Here is a 24,959-nt window from a genome sequence, read left to right as displayed (position 1 = left end):
TTTAATATTGCCTAAAATATTTCATTCTTCTAAGAGAGGTGAATGCTAACTTTCTTCAAGATGGACAAGGATGCTAACCAGTGGTGGGTTCTGGATTCCATTGCAACTGGTACGCTACAATGGGGCCCCATCGTCCACACACATACATATTTACCATCCACAATGCTCCAGTTGCTTGGCGGAGTGTCGCGCAGGTGCCATACGCTCTATGTGCGTGTGCGAAAGCCTCAATCGGCTCAAATACAGGGGAGGGCGGGCGGGAGGATGGGCCCTCCGGAGTACCATACCAGAACGGTACCTGGTACTCCCAGCAGGCACCGGTATGCCAGTACCAGGGCGTATCGGTCGTATCCCACCACTGGTGCTAACTCAACTAAAATTGAGGCTGACTTAATTGTCTCTGATAGATTTTATTTTCAACGTTGCGTTCTTGTGATCAAGCAAATATAAAGATTACAGGCGACTTATTTATGAATACATGTGTAAATACATATTGCATGACAAGAAGGGATAACTTGCCAATGAGCTGCTCTAACACCTTTGATAAAACGGAGAACTTAAGTCTCAATGAAGGATTTGTATTTGAAAATATTTGGGACTCTTGTCCCTTAAGGAGTATTTGCAGGTCTCAACTGAGAATATCTCAGTTCTGTGTAAAAGCTAATCAGAATAGAAGGACTTGCGGTAATGAGATCTCGGAGGCCCATAAACTTTCTCTTGTAGTACCAGTGTGATACCAACTCTGCAGTGCAGGTTTATTGCATTGCATTTTTAACCCTCTGTCTATCCTTACCTTTGGCTGGTTTAAGACTCAAAATGTACGGATAGAAATTGGCGCTGTTATTTTATTACAGGGTGGATTTGATTTAAATCAAGTTGATTAAAATCACGATTGAAATCACTACTAAAAAAAAGCTTGATTTAAATCAACTCGATTTAAATCATAACTTTTGAAGAGCAACTGTCATCTTTGTCCCGCGGCAGCTCCACCTCTGACTCAATTGCTGTTGGCTCACCGACAGTCCCAATATTGCAGAACATACAGCCTCTTGCTACATAACTAAGCTCCATTTCATGCTGAATAAACTAAATTATTAATGTATCTTAAATAGGAAAGTACCCTTTGATAGATTTTTACTCCAAAAGCATTTTATTAAAATAAATTTGATTGTAAAAATCTAATTTAAATAAAAGATGAGATGAGCACCACTCCCTAGGGCAGTGATGGGCAACCTTTTTGGCGTGGTGTGTCAAAAATCGGCAAAAAATCGAGCATAACTCGCGTTGTGTGTCACTTCGACAAAAACATAATTTTGCGCAATTTATAGTTGCTGCTAATGGCGCTCACAGTTCCCGTTGGCACTCCGCTGTTCCCTGCTGTGGTGCGGTCGTAACCGACAGTCCCAGGAGTAGACTCTCTGTGCCGGCCTGACTGGAGAGAGGCGCGCACTGTTCCCGCGCTCCTCTCCTGCGGGTCCTCCCTTGCCACGCTGATGACGTGTGTGCGCACAGCACGCACGCCTTACCAGCAGCCCCTGCGCTCAGAAAGGGGCGGCGGCGATACAATAAGTGAGTGTGGGCGGGGGAGATCACACGTCCCCCCCCCGTTCCTCCAGCACAGATTCTTTCATCCTCGGCGGCCGTGCAGGAGCCGAGGATGAATCGCATGAAATCCTGTGCGTGTCACCCCAAATGGCTACGCATGTCAGCACTGACACGCATGTCATAGGTTCGCCATCACTGCCCTAGGGAATGACTAGCACGCATGTGAGGGGGAGACCTTTACCTTACAATATCTGAGAAGGTTCCTCAATGGAAGTTTACTAGAGGTGGCTCCTTTTTGAGTAGATTCTGGCTAAATTCACTAGAGGTAGCTCGTATTGGCTAGATTGTTGCATTGCGCCAGTTCATAATTGTTCGGATTTGAAACAGCGTGGTATATGAACCTAACCATTGTGGTTGGTAAACATTATGTTAGGTGCTAAACACCCATAAGGGCCGTCATGGTGAACCTATGGCACTTGTGCCACAGGTGGCACGCGAGTCATAACAGAGCACGCAAGGCGTTGCCCTATGTCAGCTCCAGCACACAAGGGCGCACTGGCCAGCTGATTTTCAGCCTTCCAGAGAATGGGAGAGGCTGCTTTAGCCCTCCCCAGGCTTCAGGAAAGCCTCCGGAGCCTGTGGATGGCGGAAAATGGCCCAACGGGACTACCAGAAGTCCGGAGGCTTCAGTGAGGCCTGCGCGCATGCACGGGAGGTAGCGTGGGGGGAGGGCATTGGATTATGGGTGTGGGCATCCACGCGTGCATTTGATAGTGCCCTTTTGGCACCCAAGCAGAAAAACATTCACCAGCACTGCATTAGTGCTTGTTCAATAAACTATGACTAAAGCAAGTCCTCAGTATGATGACTCAGCTGCCAAATTATCTGCTTTCAAACTATTTTCTTTTGGCCTCTTTGGAAAGAAGAATTAAACTGCATTCTCTGTTAAAATTGTGTTAATACACAGGAGAGGCAAAATGCTCTCTGGGAGATGTTAATGTAGATTGAAGGTGACATTCTTTAGTTTTAGGCTGTGTTCTCAATTAGCCTGGTATCTTAAAAAGTGGATGTTCTTCTGGATTAAAAGGTAGGTTAAAAAATGAGTCTTCACATTTAGGAAAGAAAACATAGAAATTGCTTTGAAGTCTTGGGAGAAAAAATATTTTACAGGTACATCATATAAATAAGCAATTTTGTTCTAGTTGCTATTCAGAATTTTAATCAGGTATTTACTCTGCATTATATTATCACCTCCACTGCACCTTCTGAGTGTATGATATCGTTCTGCACTTACCGTTTTCTTTTCTAAAATTTAGTTGTTGCAAAGGTGTGCAGATTCTTTGTCCTCTGTGTTCATTCAGGGTACTATAGCTGCTTCTGGATCAAAATCATACATATTTATACTTACTAATTTCAAAGTTTAGTGTGAACTTCTGTTCTTCTTACTGAACATTTTTAACAAAAATAATAAAGACTGAGATACATTGGAATTAGATCTGGGCATGGCAGGGGAAAGTAGATATGATTAAAGCAAAAAGGAGGAGGATTATTATAAGAAAAAAAAAACCTACGTCAAATCCGTCCAGAGCTGTTTGTTGTATGTGTGTAATATTTTATACTTGCAAACTCCAAGCATATCTGCTCCTGGGAAAAACGTTCCTTTTTTAAAATAATGATTCCCCCACCCCCCTGTCCATTGTGACCAATTCCATCCAGCCTTAAAAACACAAAGCTTTCATTCTTATCTGCCAAAATGTTTCCCCTGGCATTGTTTGTTTATTTTTGATAAAATATTTAAATCATCTTTTGTTGTTGTTATTTACTTTAACATGACATTTCCTGGGCCAGTTCGTATCCTGGCATTGCCAACTACAACAAAACCAGCTGTCAAAGATAGGGATGTGAAAATGATGCTTTTTCTTTCTAAACACATGTGCAAATAATTTCCAGAACACTGGCTGCTGAGGATCTCTTATGCCAGAAAGAAAAGGGCTAGTCAACATTACCTTCTGTCATTTAACAATTTTCCTTGTCTAAACAGGGCTCAGACATGGGAAACTGCTTTTGAGAAAGTTATAATTTTCAGAAATGTCTCCTACACTTCTTGACATATTGGAGAAACTCACTGCTTCTCATTCCATTTCTTGATAATATCCCTTTCCCAATCTAATGTCTTCCTGGTTTCTTGACTGGCAGCTCCCATCATTCCCAGCCTGTACCCATGTTGACTGCAGTTGATGAGTGTTGGAGGCGAGTAAAGTAGATAGAGAGCATCAGGTTGAGGTTGCTTCAGGTTGGAGGATCCCAAGGATACCTGCATCTCCCTGAAAATGGTCCCTGAATTGTAAAATTTAGTGTGATGTTGGAAGAAATAATTGAAGATAATGAAGAGTAATTATATTAACTGCATTAAAATGCTTTAACCTTAATTTAATCAAATAAAATTAAATGTTTTCTGATTTTCTCATCTTGTTGATACGTAATCCCCATATACTGAAAACCCAGATACCATCCCCCACTTCCAGCCAGATCAAGGTAGTATTCCCTTGCTTAAGTTGATGTCACTGTAACCCACTTGCCCAACCAAACAACCAACCAAAATGGATTCTACTGTTTGATAGAACTTTCAGTATACATCAGACATGATGATGACATTACACCAGTGTTTCTCAACCTTGGCCACTTGAAGATGTCTGAACTTCAACTCCCAGAATTCCCCAGCCAGCACTGCATTACACCCTTCCACAAAAAATGCCAAGCTATCATGAAAAACTGAATGGAAATAACTTCCCTCAACCTAATTATATTTGGATGGAAATTTTTTTTGCACAATGCATATGTATATATAGAGAGAGATACTAGTGGAATTGGCCTTTGAGATGTTCCACTGCCTGGCATGGGTAAAACCTAAGCCATTTGGAAAAATGGCGTAAACAATTCCAATTTCTAGAAGTTTCTGGAATTGGCCTTTTTGTCTCAACTAAAGATTTGATGGAGAGTTATCCGATAGACCGGAGAACTTTTTATGACTCTGAAGAAGCTCAATGGGATTGCTGCGCTTAATTTATTTGAAGATGATTTTGAATGTATTGCACATGCCTGAATCTTGCACAGTCACCATTCTTAATCCTGTGAAGTCACATGTTCAGCTGAAGGCAAGTTAAGTTTTCCCTTCCCATCAACAGAGACTCATAGGGGCACATTAATAGGTTATTAATATGTGTTTGCACATGTCACTAACATTCATCGTCCTGTCTATTTTTCATGAACAGCGGTAGACATGCTACTGCTCATTTCATTATCCATGTTTCTCTGTTTTTCAAAAACCATGCTTATGTGTGTCTGCAGTTTCTGTTCATTTTGTTCATACATACTTTTTGTTTCTGTTATGTTATGTAGTCTTATACCAGTGGCTAGAAGCCGACCGCCATGGCAGGAATTCAGATACTGCAAACAGAACATCAGGTAAAAAGAAACACGGGGTTTTGCTAATTTTAACTACAGCTTTCCATCTTTTTCATTTGTCTTGAATTCCATTAAATTCTATTCATTGATTGGTTACTTTAATTATTTTAATCAGCAGTTATCACTCTTTTCTTGGGGAGTTCTAAGTTAATAAACTAACAGCCATTTGCCTTTTGTTCTCTTACCAGCTCTAACTACATACACACGTTTTTGGGGTTTTTTTTGCTCAGGGATTTTTGTACTTCATGCTGTTAAATGGTTTGCTTAATAATGGCCTGTGGAAGCCACAATTGGCTGGTTTTCCAGGCCCAGCCGTAAGCCCAATTTTGCAAATCGTAGTGTTTGTGATTTAACACTTCAAGCCAAAACATAACAAACCATATTTTAGCTGACATGAACCTAATGTTAGAATTATGTGTTGTACTTTTATCACATGTGGGAGTTTTCTCCTAGGCTGCTGATTTTCTAAAGCTTGAAAGCTACAAAACAATCTCATTTTGCATTGATGGCAATTGTATAGAAAATTGTATAGAAATCCACCAAGTCTACCATTTACACTTATGTAGTAAAAGAAGGAGGGAGAACATGTGCTGTTATTTATTAAAATATTTAAAGCTTGCCTTTGGGCTACCAGATTCCACTTCCACTCACAATACTAAAAACATAGCATCCTCATTAATTTTTTTAAAAGTCCTTACAAAGGATAATTAGTAGCAACAATCACGGTACAAAATGGAACTGATCAGATAATGAAATGCTTCCTAAAAAGGGCTTTGTTGGGCAACCATTAGAAACAATGGATGATTTCTGAACACGGACTGTTGAGTGAGGATTATGTAAGGAGCATGTCAAGCAGGAAGGTTTTATTTGTGTTGCCAACAAAGATGGGGCTTATGGCTGGGCTCTTGGATGCAAAACTCTAGATGTCTTCTACACAGCAGCCAAGAGATACAGTAAATGTTAGCTGTTTGCTTGCTGTGTCATCTATGGTTATCTGGAGTTTTGCAGCCCAGATTTGTTGCTGAATTCAAGCTAAGTAATCAAGTGAAAAGCTTTATGAAGTCATTCAGAAATGAGGCTTGGAAAAGTAGCAGCCACCAATCTTTCTGATTGGGACTGGTTTTGGAAGAAAAGTTGGCTTCCACAGACTGTGGCAGAGGGGTGGAGGGATGATTTCGTGCATGCAACTTAAATCCTGTTCCTGCACAGATGACGTTTTGCCGAGATGGCGCAATGGTTAGAGTGCCAAAGTGGCGCAATGGTTAGAGTGCAGTACTGCAAGTTACTGCTGCCTGCTGCCTGCCTACAATTTGGCAGTTTGAATCTCACCAGGTTCAAGGTTGACTCAGCCTTCCATCCTTCTGAGGTGGGTAAAATGAGAACCCAGATTGTTGGGGGCAATAGACTGACTCTGTAAACTGCTTAGAGAGGGCTGTAAAAGCACTATGAAGCGGTATATAAGTCTAAGTGCTATTGCTATTCTCACTCACTTGCCACTTGCATAGCCCGCGGATTGGAGACCCCTGGTTTACAGCTTCATCAAGAGTCTGTGGAGATTCTTAGTCATCCAGGTCATGGTTGTCCCAAAGATGCTTTTTCAAGAGGCAACTGGATTTTCCAGTTTATCTTTGAAGACGTTTCGCTTCTCATTCCAAGAAGCTTCTTCAGCTGCTAACCCTAACCCCAACCCTTGAAAATCTTACTCATTGCAACTACAGATCCCATAACAAACCATAATTACAAAATAGAATAGAGAATGAGCACTTTTGTTCATACCACCCTTTATGCACGATGGGAAGGAGATTAATTTTTCTTAGTTTATACAAATTATAGCTTTCTCACTAAAGAATACCTGGAACCCCAGTTAGATCATGGGATGAGACCCTGGTTTGAGAACAAATGTAATTATACTTTGCTTCCTTTTGGATGGAGAAGCAAAGTATGGTTTTCTTCAACCTACAAGATGAAGGTTTTAGTCTTTTCTCCTTATATGTGAAAAGGGAATATTTCCACCTATAGCTATAGGTCACTGTTGCTCATTCTTGTAACAGCCAATAATGGTATGTTGTGTCTAAATGTAGCATAATATGCTTTTTATATAACCCCTTCCACAAAGCAGGGTTCCCCAAACTTGGCGACTTTGCAGAGCTGGCTGGAGAATTGTGGGAGTTGAAGTCCACACGTCGCCAAGTTGCCAATTTTGAAGACCTCTGCCCCAAGTATAAGAAATGAAAGGCCAACTCCACTGGGAATAAGGAAATTCATTAAGATTTGTCTGTCATGCTATACAGATGAAGTAGTTTTCCCCTAAAAAAAATAAAAAAGCCAAGAATATTTTTATACCAGATATGTGGCAGACTGCATTTCCACAAAATTTGTGACTAACTTTAATCCTTAAATGAGTGGACTGAAAAGAGTTTTGCGTTTTTTTTCTGTGTAGTATCAACCTTACTGATTCAGTTTTTTTTCAGAACAAACTTTTAAAGTCTTTCCTTTTGCTAGTAACATTGTTTAAACAGTTTAGGATGGTATATTTAGGTGTATGATTGGAACCAAAGACGATGAAAGCAAAAAATGTTTGTTTTGATCCTTGCTAGTTGCTTGGGTCTATTGGAAAACATTGGTCAGTATTATCATTACCACTTTTAAAGTGTGTTTTCTGAAATGGATTTGTGAACGCAGCAGTGGTGGGTTGCAGGCCTTATGCCCCGGTATGGGTGTACCGGTGCCTGCCCGGAGCACCGGGTACCATTCTGGTATGGTGCTCCGGAGGGCCCACCTGCCCGCCCGACCTCCTTGCCTGTATTTGAACGGCGCCTGCGCGATGCTCCGCCGTGCAGCTGAAGTGTTGCAGAGGCTCGCAGAGGCATCGCAAGAGGTAAGGACGTGTGAGCGTGCTGCGCGTGTGTGCGCATGTGCTGCGCATGTTCATGTGGACGCTGGGCCCCGTTGCATCGTACTGGTTGCAACGGGATCCAGAACCCACCACTGGATCGCAGCTTCAGTTATAGTTAAGTACGATACCAATAACCATGAGAAACCAGCCATCTGCAGGAGAATTGGTGGAAAGGATTCCACCCCAACCTGATGGTGAGAATGTATGCACGAATGAACGAAGTAATTATCCATATGAGCCTTGAGCCAGCATGGATTGTGTTGTGTGAATCTGACCATCAACTTTTAAGCGATCCTATCTCATAAGCTTCTGCCAACCTAGCAGTTTGATAGCATGTAAAAATGTAAGTAGAAAAAATAGGAATCACGTTTGGTGGGAAGGTAACAGTGTTCCATGTGCCTTCAGCATTTAATCATGCTGGCCACATGACCACAGAAATGTGTTTGGACAGCGTTGGCTCTTTGGCTTTGAAACGGAGATACGTACTGCCCCTTAGAGTCAGGAACGACTAGCACATAAGTGTGAGAGAAACCTTTACCTTTTACCTCATAAGTGAACAAAAATGCTGGTGATTATAAAGAGGGCCACTGAATGTTGTTCTGAGGTGTATGTGTGTGTGTGAGAGAGAGAGAGAAGGGGGGGAGATGAATTTGATAAATATGTCTGCAAACACATATTTGGATTAAGGCAAAGGTTCCCCTCGCACATATGTGCTAGTCGTTCCCTATTCTAGGGGGCAGTGCTCATCTCGGTTTCAAAGCCAAAGAGCCAGCGCTGTCCGAAGACGTCTCCATGGTCATGTAGCTGGCATGACTAAAATCTGAAGGTGCACGGAACACTGTGTTACCTTCCCAACCAAAGGTGGCCCCTATTTTTCTGCTGGCATTTTTATATGCTTTCGAACAGCTAGGTTGGCAGAAGCTGGGACAAGTAAGAGAAGCTCGCTCTGTTACATGGCACTAAGGATTCGAACTGCCGATTTTTGTGATCGACAAGCTCAGCATCTTAGCCACCGAGCCACCCTTACATATTTGTATTACAGGTGCCCTTAACAAGACAATTCAATTTTTTCGAGGTAAAGTTTCTGAAATAACTTCAATGCACCATATGCACCCTGGCAATAGACCAATTTCTAGGTATTAAGTATCAATCCCCTGTAGTTCCAAGACACTTTGGGCAATTGAGATTAAAGTTAGGATGAAATTAATATAACAAAGCCCTAAATAAGTGGGAAAGAGAGCCAATTTGGTCTAGTTGGACTCTGCCGACAAACTGGGCTCAGTTCATCCCAACAAATCAACATTCAGTTGATTTGAAAAAGTGAAACATCCCTGTGGATGGGGTGGGAGGGGGACAGGACATGGCACACTAGGGGGTGGGGAAGCTAAATAATTGGAAAGGGGATTAATCTAGCTGTTGGTTTATTGCCTGCTGTGAAGAGCATCTGAAAAACGAAATTCAGTTGTTGGTTTTCTGTCTGCTGCTCAACACCCAGATGAGAATTTGCAGCTACCAGTAAATGATTCATTGCCGATAAGCAGAGAATTCTCAAAGGCAGCGAAGGTCTTAGTGTCTATTCAGATTAATAATGCAATTTTCCTTTCCTCTTCTGCTCCTACAATTTTTACATGTTTGCTGATAACGTGAAACATAGGCAAGATATGCAATCTTTTTTTCTTTTTGCACTGTGTAGAATTTTGTCAGGCTATGCAGACGGTACAACTGTAATTCATGCTGCCTTTTCAAACATTGATGTTTAAAATTCGCTATTGTTCAGGTTCTGTGATTTCAGGAAGATTGCATTATCTTGTGAATACATGTCTCTTTACATATACCCTACAATGCCAGACATTCTCTCTCTCTCTCTCTCTCTCTCTCTCCCCTCTCTTTCTCTCTCCCTCTCCCCCTCTTCCTCTCATTATTTTTTTTAAGTCAGTGAAATAAAAATGAAAAGAATATTATAAAGATAGCATAACAATAGAATACAATAATACAAAGTGTTGATCTTCTGGACCAGAGGTAGTCAACCTGGTCCCTACCGCCCACTAATAGATGTTCCAGCTTTCATGGTGGGCGGCAGGGGTTTGCTATAACTCTGCTTTATAAATTTTATAAAGTAAAGTTACTTCCCTACTTTATAAATCACCATTACTGTGGAACCAGTGGGCGGTTAGAAAATGTTAATACTAACAGAGATACAAAAGTGGGCAGTAGTTATAAAAAGGTTGACTACCCCTGTTCTAGACAATCATTCCAGGCAACATAAAACTGATTTAGAATCTACGCCGGGGACAAGTATTGCGTTCTCAGACTTCTCACTAAAACTCTTATTTGGCTCAGCCCCTATTTTACCTATACCATTGCTATTTTACCTATTAGGTTATTAACTACTGGTAGTCCTTGACTTGCAACCATTCCCCAAATTTAGATACTGGAAAAAGTGACTTACAACCGGTCCTCGCGCTGATGACTAATGCAGTATCCCCGTGGTTATGTGAAGAGCCATGGTGTCACAATAGTTAAGAGTGCAGTACTGCAGGCTACTTCTGCTGACTGCCGGCTGCCTGCAATTTGGCAGTTCAATTCTCACCAGGCTCAAGGTTGACTCAACCTTTCATCCTTCTGAGGTGGGTAAAATGAGGACCCAGATTGTTGGGGGACAATAGGCTGACTCTGTAAAACAATTAGAGCAGGCTATAAAGCAGTGTGAAGCGGTCTATAAGTCCAAGTGCTATTGCTATCCAAATTTAGGCACCTGGCAACTGACATGTATTTATGAGAGTTGCAACGTCCCATGGTCATGTGGTTGCCATTTGTGGCCTTCCCAGCTGACTTCCAATAAGCAAAGTCAATGGCAGATTCATTTAACAACTGTGTTATTAATTTGACAACCGTTAATGATTTGCTTCACAACCATGGCAAAAAAAGATTGTAAAATTGGGTGCAACTCACTTAAAACTGTCTTCCTTAGCAATGAAAATTCTGGTCCCAACTGTGATCATAAGTTGAAGATCTCCTGAAGTTATGATTTAAACTTTTTTTTAAAAGGGCTGATGCTTTCAATATCATTTTTTAAACTTATATTAACAAGTATCACTTCATGGAGTGGTATGAATGTGGTATGGTTCACTTTAATGATGGATTATTCCTTCTGCCAAAAATTTCAGGTATATTTTAAAAAAATAAACATAACACTGTTTTTCCCCCCCTGTGGCTTTTGTTCTCTTTAAGGGGATAAGCAAACTTGAAGCTTTCTTTGAAAATAGTTCACTGACATGATGATTTTTGCTTCTTAATCTATTGCAGGAGAAAATTTTGACCAGAGTCCCTTGAGAAGAACTTTCAAGTCAAAAGTCTTGGCTCACTATCCCCAAAATATAGAATGGAACCCCTTTGATCAAGATGCCGTCAACATGGTACGTAGAGAAACACCTTCTAAAAGAGTTTCACGTTCTAGTCCTCGCCTACTGGGTCAAAGCCTGCTCTTCTTGCATGGTTCAGTTTTCCGCTCTTTCCATTTCAGTCCTTAATTAAATAAGGTAATTCTGATTGAGGAGGATTAGCCCACATGTCTCTATTCATACATAGATTTGTGGCCAAATGTGTGAAGTCAATACTGGATTCACACTTCACTGTAAGTTATAATATTTGTTCAGGTTAGCTTGATCTGTGAATCAGGCTACCATCATAAACTGTGGGTTATAAATCAGCATTGGCTATGAGGCCACCCTGTTGAGGCTTTTCCAACCCACTGATCAAAACTGTGAAATATCACAAAATGTGAATTGAGCCCCTGTGTCATGTTCAGCCTGAGGAAGATTTAGGACAGTGGTTTTCCACCTTTTTTTTCACCACGGACCCCCCTTAAATACCTTTTGTGGCAGATGATACAACAATGTATTGAGCTGAAGCCAGAAACATTTCTGCTAGGAATTCTACCTGAAATTTATAATAAAGAAAATGTATATTTAATCATTCATGTATCAACCGCAGCTAGAATTGTATTTGCACAACAACATTGGAAGATTGTAGAGATTTCTATTGATCAGAATATGATAAGGAAAATATTAGAATGTGCAGAAATGAACAGATTAACATTAGCAATTAAGGAGAAAGAGCAAACTGAATATTATATGATTTGGGAAGTATTTTACTAACGGTTGGAGAGAAAAAAAGGAGTTTGGAAATGAAAAAAGCTAAAAAATAAGTAGATAATAAATAGATATAAATAAGGTGAAAACTGTTACTATGAGTATGATGAGAATAATGATGTTTAATGTTGATATGTTATTATTACTAGAAGATATTAAGAAGAAAAATTGAGAGTTCCATAATGTTTAAATGCTCAATATATTATAATACTAAAGTTAGGGAAATAATGTTAATATGAATATGAAATATATGGTAAAAGAGGAACGATGTTTGTACCCAAATGACACACTGCATATGGGAAGATGGAATGTTTATTCTTGTAACTAAAAAATAATAAAACTCTTAAAAAAAAACCTTTTGTGGCCACAGAGACCCATGATTTTACTCAAGATTTAAATCATATAGACACTTGCCCAAAGCCTTTATGGACTACCTGGTAATGACATTGCAACTCCCCAGGGGTCCGCAGACCACAAGTTGAGAACCACTGACTTAGAAAACGCTTTCATACAGCTAAGTAAAACTAAAGTGAAAGTATTTTCTAAGCCCTCCCTCCTCAAACCTTTATTTCATAGGTTTTCTAAATTCCAGTCTTTTCCTTCAATAAGTCAGTATTTTCACATTTGTCTTAGGCTCAATTACTTACAGCAATTCTATCATTGTCTTGCTTCTAAGTGATATAACAACAGATGAAATATCCCTATGCTTCTGTCTTATAATAAAAGCTCTTTATTCCTTATAGTATAGCTTGTCACAGTATCTGATTACTGTACATGCTCAAAGAATTGTGAATTCTTTAATAAGATACAGGTATCTCTCACAAACGTAATTGAGCCCACAAATTTGGTTATAAAGTCACAATGGTCATAAAGCGTGTCACCACATGATTGTGTCTGATTTTATGACCTTTTTTGCAACACAAAATATAAACAAGCAGCAGTTGTCGATATAAAACAAGTGCTGCTGTTAGGTGCAAAAAATCAGTCCACACACGAAGGTCCAATTAAACGGATTTATCGCTACTCGTAGCCTATGCCCGTGATGGCGAACCTATGGCACGCGTGCCAGAGATGGCACACAGAGCCCTCTCTGTGGTCACACACACCATCCCCAGCTGCGCTTCTGGTTTCCGCTGGTCTTTGCGGGCGCCAGAGCATTGGAAAATGGCTTGAAAAATTGCCTAAAACCAGGCCTTTTTCAGGGCTATTTCTGGGCCATTTTCCAGGGCATTTTCAGCCTGATTTTTGGGTCATTTTCAGGCTGATTTTTGAGTCATTTTCAGGCTGGTTTTGGGTCACTTTTAGGGTGATTTAACAGCCTGAAAACAGCCTCCAAACGGCCTGAAAATAGCCATCAAAACACCCCAAAAAATAAGCATGAGTGCGCCGGCCAGCTGTTCTTCGGGTTTCTGGCACTCTGGCGAGCATGCATGTTCTGGTTTGGGCACTCGGTGCTGAAAAGGTTTGCCATCACTGGAATCTTCTCGACTAAGTTAGAATCTGCTTGGTATTAGATAAGGCTGAATGGAATTCAAGGAGGGTTGGACTTAGCTCACTCACAGCTACGTAGAGTTTCTAGGCTGATCCCTCTTTAAACTTTGCCATCAGATTCTTCCTCTTCAATTGTTAAGTAAGCTCATTGTTTGCTATGGAGTATTTTTTTTGCTGGAAATCAGAAGTAAACAATGGTTTCTGGCAAAAACGTTGTAAATCACAGTTCACATGTCTGTGGGATACCACAACTAGCCATCAATGTAAATTGGTGGCCGAGCCCCCAAAATGTGGTCACATGACTGTGGTGGTGATTGGTGTGGTAGACATCAGAACTTTAATTTCGGATCATAGCTTTCTCAGGGTCCATGATAACTACGAATGGTCACTATGTGACCGGTCATAAGTTGAGGACTGCCTGTATGTGCATTCACGAGGAGTAAACTAATGTCCACCAAGGCACCATCAGACTATTGAAGCCTTCATGTTCTTATTAACGTTTAAAGAGATTGTGACAATTTGCTAAATAGCAGAATTCTTTTTTTTTTTCTTCCTGTAGTCAAGTTTAACGTTGTTGTTGCCTTATATTTTTGTCTGCTTTTTATATTAGTTATATATATATATATATATATATATATATATATATATATATATATATATATATATATATATATATATATATATATATATATATATATATATATATATATATATATATATATATATATATATATATATTGCAGGAAAAAGCTCAAATATTTTTAAGGTTGATCTAGAAAAGCCTTCTGCTGTGACTATATGCTAATTGAACTGCAGATGGCAAAACATTAATGGAATGTTATTTAATTAAAGTTGGCTAATGGAAAGGGAGCAGTTTCATTTTAGGAACTGTGATACTCTGTTTTTCTACAGACTTTCACAGTTGTGCCACACATGTTTTAAACTGCTTTTTTGCATATAGTGATGGCTGTTTCTTGATCTTTGATTGGGCAAAGTGCTTCAGGGAGTCCCTGCCACATTATGGGGAATAGTTAGGGAGTAAGATTGGTAGTTCTATAAGCACTTGAGAAGAATGCTTTAAAATTAGGTTTTGTTCAAGAATCTAAATTAAACATTCATACACACCCAGGTGCATTCTTCAAGTTACACATAGAATTAGTTCTGAAACCATTAGCTTGGAAACTGGCTGGTTCCCACACATTATAGTCTAATTAAGAGCAGAGAGGTTATCGAAGTGTCTATGCGCTACATGTTTGCTCTTATCTTCTCGAGGTGGAGCTCTTGCCTCACAATCAGGAGGTTGTGAGTTCAATCCTAGGTAGAGGCAGATGTAGGGTCTCCTGCTTGGGCAGGAGGTTGGTCTAGATGACTTGCAACTCTGATAATTTGTTATTGTTACTTTTGCTGATTGATAAGAATCTGTCCTTCAATTGGTCGCAAAAGTAGCATCTCCCAATTGATCAACACTCTGATCTGTACAAACTGGGTTTTCATTTGATTGGTCTCATATTTTGTCAAGAAGCTCCAAGCAATTAAATAATTTAGAGTGGAAGAAGAGTTTCAGACCTCTCATAGTAGCTTCCCCTTTGATGGAACCAACCCATTTGCTCTTGAGGGGAAAAATGGCAATGGCACATTACAGAATGTTCAGAATTTCTGTTGTTACCCTCCAAACCTGCCCCTCCTTCCCGCAGCATTGAGCATGACCCAATCTGGGTCACTCACCAGGACCAGAAGTTTTGTTTTCCAAGCTTTTGGACTTGTGCTGGAACCCATCCTCAGGGAACTTCTCTTTCACCAGAATTCTGTCTCACATTTTGGTGAGAGATAAGTTTCCTCAGGATGTGCTCCAGCACAAGTCAGACAGCTCAGAAGATTAAACCTCTGGTCCCGGTGACTGAACTAGATTGGATCCTGCAACATTATCCTGGAACATGTACCATATTTTTGGACTATAAGACACCTCCCCCCCAAAAAAAGTGGGTGGAAATGTCGGTGCGTCTTATAGATCGAATACAGCCCCTGTTTTTGGTCTCTCGAAACCCTCCCATGTGTCTCGTTTTTGCAAAAAATGGGCCCATTTTTTGCGAAACCAGGATACGCAGAGGGTTTGGGGGGGGGCTGTAGAGATGCTCCTGGGGGCTGGGGAGGGCAAAACCCAGATTCACGGAGGCCAAAAACTATTTTTTTTTGTTTTCCTCTTTAAAATCTAGGTGCGTCCTATGGTGTGTTTTATAGTCCAAAAAATACAATATATTTGCCTTCATTTGTGAGCATTGAGCATGCTCATTTCTTTTTCTCGATTGGGAGTTTGTTGGGTTTCCATTTTATTATTTTGAAATTGTTCCAGACTTGTTGATAATTCCTCTTGTATATAGCTGGAACCATTTTGGCTACTAATGTTGAGCATTCCGTGGGTCAGTGTATGCATGTGTGAACTGTCCTATCAATTATGTACAAGTGGACAGCACAATCTTCAAAATGGCTTCATGTGTCTTCCAGAGGCTCAGCAGTTTTCAGACACTTTAACAAGTACATCAGGAAAATTGTACTGAACTCATGCCTCATCTTTTCCTCTTTTTTTAATGAAATATTTTCAGAAGATTGCTTCCAAGAGAGTTTTATACAGATTAGTGCATTTGTATAAAGATGAACTGGATTCCCTTTAGCTACGGTGTTTAGACACACATTTTTAATTGATATACAAAATATTTGCTACTATTAAATTATATGACTGTGGCTAAACTTTTAGCCTTAATACTGGGTTGTATAATTGACAAGCATGTAATATTCACATCCTTTTCAATTTTATATAATGTCCATTACTTGCTAAGGAAATAGGCTTTTTTTGTTAACTGCTTTCTTGAGAAATCTGTAGCTAATGCACAAGGTTATAAATTAATTTTAAGAACTATGGCAAATTCCATTGCTACACAATTATGCAAAATCAATGGAGCTTGAGGCTGGGAATTGTAACTTTTTAAGAATGTTGTGTTTAATTAAATGTTAAGAAAGAGAGTATTTTTCAACCCTAGTTTCTTGTTAATAAGCATTATTTGCTTTATCAAATGACTACTATGTATAGTTTAAGACCCAGGCTTTGTCGACTGAAAGGTTGGCAGTTTGAGACCCAAGTACTGCGTGACGGGGTAAACTCCTGTTTCTAGCCCAGCTCCTACCAACTTAGCAGTTCAAAAGCATGCAAATGTGAGTAGATAAATAGGTTCCACTGCATGGGAATATAACAGTGTACCACGCACCTCAGCGTATAGTCATCTCAGTCACATGACCCTGGAAGCTTCTTTGGACAACCCTGGCTCACTCAGCCAGAAAACGGAGATGAGCACACTCCTTAAAGTGTGCTTGGACACAACTGGGCAGGGAAAACCTTTACTTTTGTAGATTTTACAGTACAGGAATGTCCATAATAGAAGTCATGATGCGGCTGACAGGTGTATTTTCCTCTTCTCTTCTCACAGCTATGCATGCCCAAAGGGCTGTCCTTCAGGACTCAATCTGACCACAGAGACCCCCAGTTCCATTCGTTCATCATTACGCGGGAAGATGGGTCCCGCACCTACGGATTTGTACTCACGTTTTTTGAGGAGGTCACAAGCAAGCAGATCTGTGCGGCCATGCAAACTCTTTACCAGATGCACAATGCGGAGCAATGCAACAGTGTCTCTGCCTCGTCGTCATGCAGCATGGACTCGCTGGCCAGTAGTCTGGATGAAGGAGATTCCACATCCCTGGCTAAAATGCAGCGCTGCAACTCGTACGACATCAACAGGGACACGCTGTATGTTTCCAAGTGTATATGTGTCATTGCTCCCCTGCCTTTCATGCAGGCGTGCAAGAAATTCCTCATCCAGCTTTACAAAGCGGTCACTTCCCAGCAACCTCCACCTTTGCCTCTGGAAAGCTACATACATAACATTCTCTATGAAGTACCCCTTCCGCCCCCAGGAAGATCCCTCAAATTCTATGGGGTTTATGAGCCTATAGTCTGCCAGAGACCGGGCCCTAATGAACTCCCCCTATATGACTATGCTCTCCGGGAAGCCTTTGAGCTGCTGGGCTTGGAGAATCTCATTCAAGTGTTTACATGTGTCCTCCTAGAAATGCAGATCCTTCTTTATTCTCAAGGTAAGTGGGCTTCTCCTAACCTGACTGTGATTTTGACTTTTCTTGTCTTCCAAAATACTGACGTCACCCAATATAATAATGTGACGATTTTAGCACCACAATAAAGGGTGTTTTCATTAAAAAAAAGGTAAAGGTATTCTGGTGTTTCGTTGGGTGGAGGAGGATGGGTCTATAGGGTTTTGAAAAGCTGTCTCCTGTCTAGCAAACAAACAAATTTAATAAAGAAATAAGACACTGACGACTAGTAATAAATGTTGTCTCCCTTTTCTATGTATGTAGATATTTCTGGATAACCTAGCACCATTTGCCTCCAAAATAGCACTAGCACCTAGAGTTATATACCACTTTATAATGCTTTACAGCCACCTCTAAGCTGTTTAGAGAGTCAGCATATTGCCCCCAACAATCTGGGCCCTCATTTTACTGACCTCGTGAGGATGGAAGGCTGAGTCAACCTTGAACCAGTCAGGATCAAACTCCAGACTACGGGTAGAATTTGCCCACATTACTGCATTCTAATAACTGCACCACCCAGGTTCCTTATATGAGAAGACAGACAACAGACAGGAAATCTATCAACAGAATGATAAGTGGAAGGAAAGTTTGACTGCCTACCCCATGCCAACCACAAAGGTTTTTTGGCTAGGAAAGGATGTATGAATAAGATGTATTAATAGTGGGTCACTCGTTACTACAAAAATTACAAACCACACCTTCCCCCTGTGCAAGATTTCAAAAAATAAATTTGAAATCATCTGACATATTCTTTGAAAACTTACAATATTACCTGCAGGCACAAGCTAAAAGGCAGGAAATTAACACCGAAAGCAGTAACCATCTTCCAAGAAAGCTATAATTGTCCGGAAGATAGGAAAACGCTTATTAATTGATAAGATCAAGGATTTATGTTCCAATATTTTTCTGGTTTTAAATAGCTTTGTGGAGACACCTTACATATTTTGAAAGCAATTATCCCTGACAGTGATTAGCTTCTTTAAAATAATTTTAAACGTGGAAGTTTTCTTATGCCAACAAAGAATCTAATGAAATTTGGTGGATGGGGAAGGAATAGATGTTTCAATAGTTTTGGAATAGTACTGTTTTGAGACCGATAACACTGCTTTCCGGAGAGCAGTAATAAAATATGATTGCCACGAGATTGGGGTCAGAGAAAGATAAATTAAATCGTTAGTTCTGCATATACATAGAATGTAAGTGAGTCTACAAATAATCTAAAGAAGAATATATATCTTTTTCTAGCCTTTTATTTTAAGCCCTCCAGCTAAACTAGACAGGAAACAGTACCAAGATGAGCTAATGCTACTTTATTGTAAAGCTAGAGGGACAAAATCTTGAAAGTCTGAAGATACAATTCTCCTGCCTTTTAACAGCCTGATCAGTTAGGGCAGGTTCTTGTTAACTTTCTCCTTCTGATCCTTAAACTTCTGGAACTTCCTTCCTCTCTTTATCTTATGGTTCCCTAAGCAGCATCTCTTCCTGCATCCCTCAAAATCATTCCCAGATAACATTACAAAGCCCCGCTCTGTCCAAGAGCATTTAATAAACTCCCCAGAACATTTTAATGATAGTGTATATCAGTGATGACTAACCTTTTTGGCACCGAGTGTTGAAAGCAGTGCATGTGCGCCCCTCCCCCCTGTGTGCATGTGCAATCCCCGTGTGTGCCCCACGTGCATGTGTGACCCCATGTGCACCCCATTCACCTGCGTGCAACCCCCACACATACGCATGTGACCCCCCCTTGTGTGGGCCTCACCCCCCACATGCACACATGACACCCCCCCATATGCACCCCACCCCCTTGCGTATACGCGGCAGAGGCCCCAAAATCAGCTGGGCGGTGGGAGGCACATGCACAGTGGAACTGAGGTGAGGTGACAGCTTTTGTCCCTGCAGAGAGGGCTCTGCGTGCAGCAGGTTCACCATCACGGGTATATGCCATTCTTCATCAGAGCTTCCAAAGCAATTTACCAAAACACAGTACTATATTTATAAAATATGATAAAGTTGCCGGAAGGTTCTTCCCCCCCCCCTCCTCAAATACAGGTAGTCTTTGACTCATAACACTTCATTTAGTGACTGTTCAAAGTTACAATAACACTGAAAATGTGTCTTATGACCATTTTTTACACTTATAATCTTTGCAGCCACTCCATAGCCGTGTGGTCAAAATTCAGGTGCTTGGCAACTGGCTCATATTTATGATGGTTGCAGTATCCCAGGCTCATGTGATCCCCTCTTGCAACCTTCTGCCAAGCAAAGTCAATGGGGGAGCCAGATTCATTTAACAACCAGGTTACTAACTTAACAACTGCAGGGATTTACTTAACAACGGTGGCAAGAAAGGTTGTAAAATGGGACAAAACTCACTTAACAAATGTGCCATTTAGCAATTGTAGTCGTAGGTCGAGGATTACCTGTATATTAAACATTGTCCGATAACAGCAGCAACAAGAAAAAAATAAAATATTGCTTTTGACCAAGAGCATTCGGACATTTTTTGGACTTCCTGTCTGGATGGAAATGAGGGGAACATGGAACTCCTGGCCACTTCAGAAACCAGTGCCCTGCTTTGAAGAACTGAGGTTCTGCAAAATCAGCAGATTGGATGTTTGTCCCAATCACAGCAGGGGACTGGAGAAGTTTATGGGCATCTTTATTTTTCAGCAAAAGTTGTCTAAAAGCAAGTATTCCTTCCTCCCCCATCTCTTCCTCTGCCCCTTTAATGCAGAAGGGATGATTAGCATAGGATAGTGTTCCCCAATCTGATGCCCTCTATATTTGAAACTACTAGAAACGCTAACTCACAAACTAGGGGTATCAAACCCACTCACATCACGGGCAGGGGTGGGTTCCGGCAGGCACTACTGCCGGTTCACTTGTGGGCACGCTGCGCACACTTGCATGCTTTGTGTGCATGCACAGTGCAATAAAAATTGATCTGCGCATGCGCAGAAGCGAAAAACAAGATGGCGTCATCCAGAGAACCAGTTTGGGGTGTGGCAGGCCTAAGTTGTTGCTGGCTCCAGCGACCCAGGCCGGCAAACCACTACTGGTTCAGCCGAACCGGGTCGAACCAGTAGGAACCCATCATGGATCGCAGGCCATATTGTGATATATCACAATTATTTTTGTCTGGAACCAGGGTGGGTGTGGCCTGCATGGGCCATATCTGGCCCGCGAGCTGCCATGTTGACAGGCCTGCCACAAACCATAGCCCAGTGTTTCTCAACCTTGGCAACTTTAAGATATGTAGACTTCAGCTCTCGGAATTCCCCAGCCAGCCATGAGTTGAAGTCCATATATCTTAAAGTTGCTGAGAAACACAGCTAAAGGCTACACCCGCTGAGAATTCTGAGATGCGTAAAGCTGAGAAGGTTGATTTAGGATACTGTACTTGTTGGAGTGTATGTTTGGTGACTGACTGATAGGCTCATTGAGACTGGAGTGCAAATCCATTATATTTAATGGAGAACCATGGGAGACATGCGTTTTTAGACTAGCTCAGACCGCGAGCAAGAAAGAAGGAATGACACTCCAGTGTATTGTCAATGAGAACATTACAAACTTTGGTTTCATTATTAATGTGCCTCAGATGGCTGAGATAATCTAAGTAGTTTTCTTGTTTTTCTGCAAAAGTTTATTTTGTCTGGCTTTTACTGTTCTTGGGAAAGATTAATTAGGTCAGAATTAAAGAAAACTGTGGATTTCCAGGGGCCTCTTTCCTTGCCACTCAAATTTGAATTCCTGCATGAATGCTCATCAAACTGTTTTTTTCCCCATGCTGGAAGCTTGGTAATATTCTCTGATGTTGATCAGGCATAAACATGGATAACATACTTGAGAAATAGAGTAGTTGTTTTTTTCCTCATTAATGTTTCCCCAGCAGAGAGATAATGGGAAGTCATATAACTAGTGATGTGTGATATTTACAGTACATGTGTCTCAAATTGAACTGATCTATATTTTCTGAGGTCCTTATTTAGGGGCACTCCCCTCAAAAATAGTTGTTGAAATAATATTTAAATTCTCTCTTTCTCAAGCACCCATTTTGAATGTTTTTGTTAAATATTCCACTAGTTTTATTTGGAAATAGAGACGCAGATCATTAGGCTAAAGGTCTGGTAGTTAAATTCTTGTTTAACACATCTATATTTTCTCCATGGGTTGTACTTGAGCTTAAAACTGTGAGCATTGTGTGTTCATTAATCAAAAATCACATTACTGTTATAACTATTTAAGTTTCAGAAAGTAGTGCTGTTTATACCCGTGACAGGTGCTAGTTCTTTGAATTTCGATTTGCCATAATCAGTTGGAATAAAATGCTGTCAAAATACTTGTGAGGAGAGTACTTTATGGAAATGTTTTTAAAATACATCCTAAGGATTAACCTCTGTAGTTAATTCTCATTCTGTCTTAAAGTGAATTTGCATGCTGTCTAAACATTTCATAGCTTGCTTTGAATGGCAGTTCTACAGTTAATAATTTAATTCATTTTACACAGGGGGGGGGAGAGTTAACCTACTACGCATTAAATTAAGTCAATAAATGCCTATTACAATGTGTATCCTGCAGATTTAAAAATCGCTTTGCAGTTGCCATCTGCTGGGCATTGAAATGTACATGGAAATTTGAAAGTAATGGGATTTTAGAGACAATTCTGTTTTGGGTTTCTTTGTTTAGACTATCAGCGTCTGATGACGGTTGCGGAAGGGATCACCACCTTGTTGTTCCCATTCCAGTGGCAACATGTGTATGTCCCCATCCTTCCAGCCTCACTCTTACATTTCCTGGATGCTCCTGTACCTTATTTGATGGGCCTCCAATCCAAAGAAGGAACAGATCGTTCTAAGCTGGAACTTCCTCAAGAGGTAAACGTTGCTTGCAGCCCTTCATGGCTTGGGTCAGGGTTATCTGAGGGACCATCTCTTGCTGGTTATATTCAGCCAACACACTGGATAGGCCAGGCAAGGAATGTTGCAGGTCCAGTGGTGGGAATTCAAATTTTTTTACTACGGGTTCTGTGGGTGTGGCTTGGTGGGCGTGGCATGGCTTGCCGGGCATGGTAGGAGGATACTATAAAATGTCTATTCCCACTCCACTCCAGGGGAAGGATAGTGTAAAATCTCCATTCCCTCCCTACTCCATGGGAAGGTTACAGCAAAATCCCCGTTTCCTCCCGGTCAGCTGGGACGTGGGAGGCATAGAATAGATGGGGGCGGGGCCAGCCAGAGGTGGTATTTATCAGTTCTCTGAACTACTCAAAATTTCTGCTACCGCTTCTCCAGAACCTGCTGAATACCACCTCTGTGTAGGTCCCATCTCTTAAAGTGGTACTTCATGGTATTGGACCTGGGTATTTGAGAGACCGCCTGCTGCCAATTACCTCCCAAAGACCCATCAGATCCCACAGATTAGGCCTCCTCCGGATTCCATTTACCGGCCAATGTCGATTGGCGACCACCCGGAGGAGGGCCTTCTCTGTGGCTGCTCCAGCCCTTTGGAACGAACTCCCCGCGGGGATCCGAACCCTCACCTCCCTTCAGGCTTTCCATAAAGCCATTAAAACCTGGCTGTTCCGGCAGGCCTGGGGTTGATGAGTTCCCCTCCCCGCTCGAATTGTGTGACTGTTGATTGTTTTTAAATTTTCTTTGTATCCTGTTTGATGTTTTTGCCTTGTCTGTATTACCCCCTCCCCTGGGTTTGTTAGCCGCCCTGAGTCCCTTCGGGGAATAGAGCGGCATATAAATAAAATAAACCTATAACCTAACCTATAACCTACCTTCTCTATGGTGGCTCCTTTCCTTTGGGTTATCATTCCCGCAGAGATTAGACTAGCCCCCACTTTGACACAATTCTGTAAGGCCCTGAAGTCTTGGTTCTGTCAATGCGCCTGGGGAACTCAGAGTGAGATGGAGCCGATTAAGTGGTTCTTCGTTTGATTGTGTGTTGCCATCAGGGGGTGAGGGGTTATTGCTTTTTATTCTTTTGTACTGAGTTTTTACTGTTAGTAAGCCACCCAGAGTCCCTGAGACTGAGCGCACAGCCATATAAATCTCCCAAATAAATAAACTAATGGTAGCATTGCCAGTGCAAAGTTATCGTTCCCTGGGGAAGACTTGTTGGGCGTTCTGATTGTTTACATTGATGCGAGATGGAAATTCAAATATAACTTGTGAATGCAGAACAGGGAACTGTCAACAATTATATCCAGGCACTGTAATTAAAATTTCTCCCCACTTCACATTCCCAGCCAGACACACAAGAAGGTAGGTAAGAAAATTTATTGTTGAGAAATAAGAGGCCACATGTACAAAGATGTCTTAACGGTGGCCTTGTCCTCTATGTATTGTTAATCTTTAGGTTTAAAATCCTGGGCCTCTTTGGCTTCTGTTTTCCGAGCCTTGAAGTTTTCTGCCATCTGTCTGCTTATAAAACGATACTCTGGCATAAAAATCAGAGATCCCCGCTTCATGGGCTTCCATTCTTACAACGGGTCAATTCTTATGCATGTGCTTTGTAAGGGGTGAGAAAATGAATGGAGCATGTTAAGCAGGTTTGACATTTCCTAGGATCACAAGGTTAACTAAAGAAAGCAGCTGCTTGGTCTTCTAAAAAGATGCATCCATTTTAAGGTGTTATATATACAGATGAAACTCAACACACTACGCAGCCCTAGTAAATATTTTATATTACAAGGAACTTGCTCCTCTTTGAGAGTTGGAGGAAATGACAAAAAAGACTTGCTGTATATTTAGATAAAGGTTTTAATGAAACCTGCATGTGTTTAGCATCATTTACCGTTTATTTTCTTCTTTTTTCCCACCATCTGCCAAGCTGAAAAAGAGGTCAGAGATGCTTGCTTTTGATTAGGTTTAAAAAAAAACATATGCAAATTCTGGTTTATTTTCTTCCTCCTATGATTTTCTTCTTGATCTTCAATTTCCGATTTGTCTGGAAGAGACAGTCCGAGGTTGTTGGTTTGCAAATCACAATAAAAAAACATGGAATGTACCTCTGTGGTTTGCACCATCAGCCAAATTAAGTTTTAGAAACAATTGTGTCTGCTTATAAATAAAGGGCTATAGAAAACAAATGTTTGGTTGTAGTACTTGCTCTGAACAGTGGTAATTGGGTTAAGGATCATAGCCTCTGTCTTAAGGAATTATTTGCACTTTAATTTGCAAATCCTTGCAGTTATTGGTTTTTGCAGGATCCTACTCTACTCTGAGTCACTCATTGGA

At 40.9% G+C, this 24,959-nt stretch overlaps 1 protein-coding gene across 5 annotated transcripts in view; it reads left to right on the top strand.

Annotated features, from left to right (window-relative positions):
* DENND5B (DENN domain containing 5B) overlaps window positions 1–24,959 on the top strand; it is a 135,457-nt gene that overhangs the window by 53,147 nt on the left and 57,351 nt on the right. For 3 of the 5 annotated variants that reach the window (XM_087722967.1, XM_087722970.1, XM_087722969.1), the window contains exons 2-5: window positions 4,945–5,010; window positions 11,213–11,322; window positions 17,028–17,694; window positions 22,399–22,586. In XM_087722967.1, coding sequence (XP_087579093.1) covers window positions 4,945–5,010; window positions 11,213–11,322; window positions 17,028–17,694; window positions 22,399–22,586 — 1,031 coding nt within the window. The remainder of the gene's footprint in view (window positions 1–4,944; window positions 5,011–11,212; window positions 11,323–17,027; window positions 17,695–22,398; window positions 22,587–24,959) is intronic. The other 2 variants (XM_087722968.1, XM_087722971.1) reach the window with 1 other exon arrangement.

Source organism: Thamnophis sirtalis, unplaced genomic scaffold (assembly GCF_051295495.1).
Source record: "Thamnophis sirtalis isolate CommonGarterSnake01/CBP01778 unplaced genomic scaffold, rThaSir2_p1.2 scaffold_9, whole genome shotgun sequence".
NCBI classification, from domain to species: domain Eukaryota; kingdom Metazoa; phylum Chordata; class Lepidosauria; order Squamata; family Natricidae; genus Thamnophis; species Thamnophis sirtalis.
Note: the sequence above shows the minus strand (reverse complement) of the source record. Positions and strands in the feature narration are given on the sequence as shown.